This window comes from Vitis riparia, unplaced genomic scaffold (assembly GCF_004353265.1).
Source record: "Vitis riparia cultivar Riparia Gloire de Montpellier isolate 1030 unplaced genomic scaffold, EGFV_Vit.rip_1.0 scaffold698_pilon_pilon, whole genome shotgun sequence".
NCBI classification, from domain to species: domain Eukaryota; kingdom Viridiplantae; phylum Streptophyta; class Magnoliopsida; order Vitales; family Vitaceae; genus Vitis; species Vitis riparia.
In genome coordinates this window covers 90,165-97,185 of record NW_023269737.1, presented here as the reverse complement: position 1 = coordinate 97,185, position 7,021 = coordinate 90,165, and the positions used below count along the sequence as shown (strand labels likewise).

The following is a 7,021-nucleotide window of genomic DNA, read 5'->3' as shown; positions in this document are numbered from 1 at the left end:
CCGAATTTTCCCCACCTAGACCACACAAATATTAGTTAATTTTTTAGTCAACCTTTAATTTAATAATAATAATAATAATAATAATTTTGCAATGAAAATATTGAAGATTGGCATTGGTCAATCACTTCTTTACTGTACCCCTTTTTGGGCAAACAAAGAAATATCTTAATGAATTAGTAAAATGTGAGTACCTGTCAAATTAACGTGTCGTCGGTTCTGCTGGTTCTTTCCCACGTACTTGGAATTTTCCCTCCTTGACCCATTAATTTTCCACACTTGATTTGGATTGAAAAACACTTCTCAGCTACCAGCCTGCAACTTGCATTAGCAAACAATGTTGAATAGGTCTGAGTTCATTTACTGGCACTGGTCCAGCCAGCACGACAACAACAAAAAAAACTGAAGCATTTCTAGAGACAACAATGGTGTGGTAAATCAAGATCTAAGCATGGACAAGCTTGAGATAAAAAATAACAAGAAGTTGAAAAAATTTACTTTTTTTTATTTTTTTTTTTCTTGAATATTTTGTAATGAGAATTCTTTTATATATATGTTATATAAGATGGAACGTCCTTCACCACTCATAACTCAGAAGCAAGCCACAAGAGTGAAGTGTGAGATAGATGGAAGAGATTCGAGAGGCTGCGTTAGCCTATTACGAAGCTGGAACTCAAGAGCAGAAGCAATTGGCATGGGCATTTTTCCAAACCTTGGATGTTGATGGAGACGGGACAGTGAGCATCCAGGAGTTCGTCAACTTCCTCAGGGGCAGGGGCTACCGGTTGTTCGATAATCCCAGCTTTTACCGGGCAGTTGACCGTGACGGCAATGGGTCTCTGGATTTCTACGAAGTTCTCACCTTCTTCTATATAATTAAAAGCGGTAGACCTTTCTGTGATGGGTGTGGAATTTTCTTGAAGGGTTTGTTTTTCACTTGCCTTAACTGCTATGAAAGCGGCCATAACACATTCGATCTTTGCTCTGCGTGTTACCGCGGCAAAAGGTTCAGTCACCAGCACGCAGCCATTTTAGATAACTACAGTTTGTTGACGCACAAGAGGAAGATGACCATGGCAGGACACGGACAAACAAATATGAGTCAGGTAAAATAATATCCATCCCATCCACTTACCCACCTCTATATTTCATTCCCCATCTATTGAATATTCACGGACAGCCTCCTATAGAAAGCTATGCACCAAATTTTTTGATAATATATCAATGTTAGCCAGATTCTTCATTATATTCCATTCGAGATGTAAGTCAGTGATTAGTTGTAATAATTAATATTTCTTTAAAAATATAGAGAGCTTCAAAAGTCAACTCATAGTTGTTACATCACATGAGCCAATTAGTAAATTACTCCAAACTCACCTCAGTCAACTTTTGAGTTAAATAACAACATTTTTAAAAGAATATAATTAAAATATTGCTGCATTTTCATTGAGTGGCTTTTGTGAATTTGGTTTGTGATAACACTAGTAAAGACAATTTAAAACACTTGAATTTTAATACTTAGGTTGTTGTCAATTTTAACTCAAAGTGTGGGCTGTTTATAAGTTTTATTAATACAAATGATTTGTTTAATACAGCCAACTTCTCGAGGGAGTTCCAGCTTGAAGCGAGGGAAGTCAAGTCATGTAAGTTTTTTTTTTTTTTGTTTTCCTTCATTTATTTTCTTAAAGCCTAATTTTTTCTATTACTATTATTATTTTTTGAGATTTTAGGTTTGTTAATTGATTTTTAAGAAAAACCTTATTATTGTTAGAGGCTTTTTTCCCCTTAATCTACATGAATCTTAAGCCCCATTTAAGATTACTATTAATTTTTGACTTTCTTATATCAGGAAAAGGGGATTTTCACTCACTAACTTTAAAAAATAGAGAAAAAGAAACCTCAATTTTTATAAATAAAAATATTTTAAAATAGATGCTCTTTTTCATAAATTAGATAATTATTTCATAAAATATCTTTTTACTTGATAATATTAAATAAAATTATTTAAAAAAAATTAATTTATCATTTTAATGTGATAAAAGTATCTTACAAATGAATATCTTATAAATTTTTTATTATATAATATGATATGCAGATGATTTTGAAAAAATTTCAAGATCATCAAGATAAATAAAATCTTTCTAATTCTCTAATTAATAATGATTTTATATTCTGTATTATATAAATCCATAAATCTTCTTATATTTTTTTAATAAAATTGAATAAAAATTTTGTTTGTTGACATAACAATAAAATAAGAAAATTTAAAATTTAAAATACAATTAAAATTAAAATACCTAAAAATTAAATACAATTAAAACCAAAAAACATAAAATAAAATAAAAATTAAATGAAATAGTGACTTCTATTGTATTTCTTACTTTTTCTTGAATCTATATTTTCTACTAGTGTGATTTAGCAAAGTGAAAGTTAATATTTTATTTTTATATTTTTAGTTTTAAATTTTTTTAGTTTTAATTGTATTTTTAATTTTTAATTTTTATTTTATTTTATTAATCTCAAATCAGTTCTCACAATTTAAAAAAAAAAACTATTAATTGACATTATTAACCTGATAAATAAAAGGTCATTTTAGGAAATAATTACCGACTTGTGAAAAAGTGCATATATTTTAAAATATTTTTAAATAGGTAAAAATAAAATTGAGGTACTTTTTTCTATAATATTTTTTCAAATTAGTAAGTCAAAACTTACTTTCCCTTTTTTATGTTTTCATATGTCAATCAAATTATATATCCTTATGGATTTAATCCACATTCAATCAAAGAAAGGTGCCATTTCTTCTAAAAGTTTAACTTGAACGAAACATTAATCTTCCATGTCACGTATTGGTGAACCAAAGAATATTCTCGTCTATATATCCACCAACCAAGCCTGCCTTGTTACTTTTGCTTGTTACTATGGAAAAAGCAATTGGTTTAATCATATCATAATAAGATTTCATTCATTCATATATATTTTATTAGGTATTGCGTGATAGATTAATGAGAACATGCAACCTTAAATAATTGAAAACAAATGACTATGTGTGGACCCCGCATTGCGGCTCATGCGTTTCCCACTCAATGGTGAGCTCGATTTTTATTTGAAAAATTATGATTTTTATTTATTAAGAAAATGACTTGGAGTCGCCACTTATTTTTGTTTTATTTTTAAAGGGTCAACAAAATAAGAAAGAAAAACCCTAAGTGTGACTCCTTATTTGGAAAAGGTGGTCTACGAAAAACCAGATCGGGTTCGGGAGTCAGGTTACTTATCGGGAAGGTACGGTAAAGACCGTAGCACCCTTCTAAGTCCTTAAAGTCGGGTCTCTACTAATAAAATGAAGTTGATGTGGCAATTGATGAGTAAATCAATGAATATCCTGAATGACCATGCACACATAAAAGTCGAGACATGCATAGACAACGATTAGAGGAAAATGGGTACATACCTGGGCAACGAGCCACCATGCGCTATCAATAGAGAGGGTTAGTGCACAATTTAAGAATAATCGCATGTATGTTAGAGAGTAGGGTAAATCAATCATGTATGGTAATCAAAGCAAACAATCAATCAATCAATCATAAAGTCACATATGTCGGGCTCTCACCAAAACCCATTTATTTTGCATGAATTAATATCACAGATTCCATTATTCCGGAATTATGAAAAAAAAACATTCATGTCTATTAAAATCAAGAGAAGAAGAAGATTGTGGGCGGAAATGGATCCGGCATCGCGAGTGTCTGACGAGCCAAGCTGTCCGGGGAATCTGAATTGTCGGCTGCGGATGCTCTCCGGGTAACCGCTATCAGAGGATCTGGACATGTCTGACTGGGGAAGTTGAATCACCCTCCTCTCCCATCCGGCGTCAGGTGCCGGATGTGAAATATTAGGAGAAGGTGGAACGTTGGTCGGACAGAATTCCGGATGTGAGATATCCGGAGAAGGTGGAACGTCGACCGGACAGAATTCCGGATATGAGATATTCGGATAAGGTAGAACGTCGGCCGGATAGAATTCCGGATGTGAGATATCCGGAGAAGGTTGAACGTCGGCCGGACAGAATTCTTCCCCGGGTGGAATGAGCTATGCCGCACGTCGCAAGGGAGACCGTCTGCGTGTGTAAGGGAGAGAGAGACACGTGGCATTTTTTTTTAGGGAGGATCCCACAGGTAGGTGAAAGTTTAGAGAGAGAAACGGGTTTGGTGGCATGGTTAAATGGGTGTACACATGGGTATGGTAGAACATGGTTATGAGTAGCATGAAGGATGGGTATGGGTTGTATGGATATGGAGGCTTGGGTGAGTGGTTTTAATGGGTATGTGAAGGAGTGAAGGATAGCATGCACCCGTGAGACTCCATGTAAGTGAGGGAGTGGGATGGAGAATGAATGAGAGGAAAATGGGTGTGATGGAGGATGCTTGATTCCTGCAAGCTTGAGTGAGGAAATGGGTATGGCTGACACGAATAGTGAAGAAGGTGTAGGCATGTGGTAACCGTGTTATTCATCATGAGAGCATGAAGCCTTTGCTTAGACAAGTTAAACTAGATCGAACTAACAAGCTCTTTCCCTGCTCTCCGCAACTCCGCCTGGGCCTTTCCTCACAGCTTCAGCTTGCTTCTTCAAACCTCTAATGTCTCCACCCTTTTCTTTGTAGCATTGTCGTCCAAGAAAGGATCTCCTCTTTTCAAATATCTCCAGCCAAACACCAGTAAAACTGGAATGCTTTCCTCCTCTCACTCTACAAAATATACCCAGGCAGTTTGCTACTTTGCTTCACCCTCAAGCTAACGAATCTCCTCTCCAGAAAATGCTAAGAATAGAGGGGAAAAGCGAAGAAAAAGAAAAAGAACAAAAAAAGAAGAAGAATAGAGCAATGTATAAGGGGAGATAATACCACTAAAACCAAGCTCTGCGTCACGAAGACCAAAAGAGCTTTCAAAAGAGCCTGGTGGGAGGATCTCAATGAACTTAACACACAAACACAAAATATATCCAACATGCAACTCATATGGGAGAAAACAAAGATCAAATAAAAAAATCCGAAACAGGTTTGCCTCCTTAGGTAATCAAAGCAATCATTTGAATATCAGCAAGAAACGTAAGGTGATCCTCAAAAATAAGATAAGATAAAGTAAAAGATAATCAAACCTGACTGATTCTTCTCCTACCTCTCCCAAAAAAATGCTTTCCCCCTTTCTCCTTCTTCCCCCCTCTCCAGCAGTCTCGCACTTTCTCTTTTTGGTGTCTTCTTTTTTGCAAACCACTCTTCTGCCCTCCTATTCACCGGTCAACAAGCATGGCTTGCCCAACCACTCTTCCTGCTACTGCATGCCTACTGCAACCGGCATCAAGCCTTAGCTTCATGGTTGCCTGTCCCATCTGGCCGGGATTCATGGTAAGAAAGGGGGGGGGGGGGGGGGTCCCTCACACTTCAAAAGAATAACCCAACTCTACTCTAACAACCCAAAAGCTCTTTTGAATATCCTCCAACAGGTGTCTCCACCCCATTGCATTTCCAACCCACTACCTGATTCACTGACCACCCAACCAGGAAGCAGCATCTGGCTCTTTAAGAGCCCTCCACTTGGCAAGAAGTGTGACCTGCAGCAAATAAAAAAAAACAAGCCCCATATGGGGGTCTACACTATGCTAAGTGCATTTTCAAAGCCATATTTTTATAGTTGTTAACAGCTTTATTTTTCGATTGTAGGTTAGTAAGCAAATTAGATTTATTATTTGATAAAACTACATAAATCTAATGTAATTTCATGTTTTATTTGTTTTAAATCTATATTATTATATTTAATTATTATTTATATAGAAAAACAAATATTTTTAATGAAGCTCCTAGAAATAAAATGTTAAATATGCCATTGGAGTACCACATTCCTCTTTGGCCCTTGGGGAAGCTCGCATTGTTATCAAACCCCACATTGAGTAACAATACACCGTTGTAAAAACGCTTATAAAAGACTAACCTTACTAATAATTGAAAATTTTTCTCTTAATTTTTCTTTGCAAATTATTTTCCTTTTTAAGATAAGTTCATAAGACTTTCTACTTTTTACATAGAAGTTATTAACTTTTTCTATTTTTGAAGAAAAATATTTCCAAACCTCACCTTAGTTACAAGTTGACTTTTATGTCAAAATAAATGAAATTATTTAAATCTTTGGCATCTCTATTTTGACCATAATTACAAATATCCACAATAAAATGTAAATTTTAAAACTTATTGCACTTTTGAAACCATATTTTACTACATGCTCAAGACCCTTTTGCCACAACTTGTTTTTCTTTCTACTTGATTTATTGTTTAAGTTGTAGTGTCTTAAACAACAAAAGTCATGCTTTTGTGTTAAGCTGTATATATAATAGAAAAGTGAATTTAGGAAATCACTTAACACTAAAATCTTGTTTTTGATGGTGCTTCAAATATTAGATTGATGAGGGAATAAAAAAGAAGCCAGAGATTTGAATTTGCCAAACATGGATTAATACATCCTTAATTTATGTCGAGTTGCAGGAGAAAGTGACGGTAGCATTTGAGGCGCTTAACGCTGGAGTTGCCATTGCCGATGCTTGCAGCACTATGTAGGCATTTTATGGTTGAAACATCTGGTTATAATTAAGGATCTGGTGACTTTCACCTACTCTATGTACTTTATTTTTTCTGCTGGAAACTGTACTATTTGATTATGAATAGTCATGCATATTCTGCATTTTTGCTGAAACTGTGGCTTGAAGTAAAAAGGCAAATAGCCTGGTTTATACCAATTTTTTGTAGTGGCTTCAATACTACAGATTCCTTCAACATTCAATCTGCAATAAGCTTGATAGAAATAATTGTGGTTTTTGGAGAACTAAGGGGTTGCTAGTAGTCTGAGCCCACAACTTTAGAGGGATATATTTTGACTTACCATAATACAACTCAAAATAGAGAAAATTGGAGTGGAGTAACAATTCAATCAAATCTAGAATTGATTTGATCTTTGAAGAAGAATTGATCAGTCT

The 7,021-nt window shown here is 34.7% G+C and overlaps 1 protein-coding gene across 1 annotated transcript; it reads left to right on the top strand.

The window, feature by feature from the left end:
* Positions 1 to 589: 589 nt before the first annotated feature.
* LOC117910287 lies at positions 590 to 6,784 on the top strand. Its single transcript, XM_034824373.1, has 3 exons — positions 590 to 1,103; positions 1,593 to 1,640; positions 6,534 to 6,784. The coding sequence occupies exons 1-3, from the start codon at positions 624 to 626 to the stop codon at positions 6,603 to 6,605; spliced, it is 600 nt and encodes a 199-aa protein (XP_034680264.1). The 5' UTR covers positions 590 to 623; the 3' UTR covers positions 6,606 to 6,784.
* Positions 6,785 to 7,021: the final 237 nt, after the last annotated feature.

Coding starts and splice junctions, on each gene's coding strand:
- LOC117910287 (XM_034824373.1), top strand. CDS start 624: ATGGAAGAGATTCGAGAGGCTGCGTTAGCCTATTACGAAGCTGGAACT. Junction 1,104..1,592: donor GACAAACAAATATGAGTCAG/GTAAAATAATAT, acceptor TGTTTAATACAG/CCAACTTCTCGAGGGAGTTC. Junction 1,641..6,533: donor AGCGAGGGAAGTCAAGTCAT/GTAAGTTTTTTT, acceptor GTCGAGTTGCAG/GAGAAAGTGACGGTAGCATT.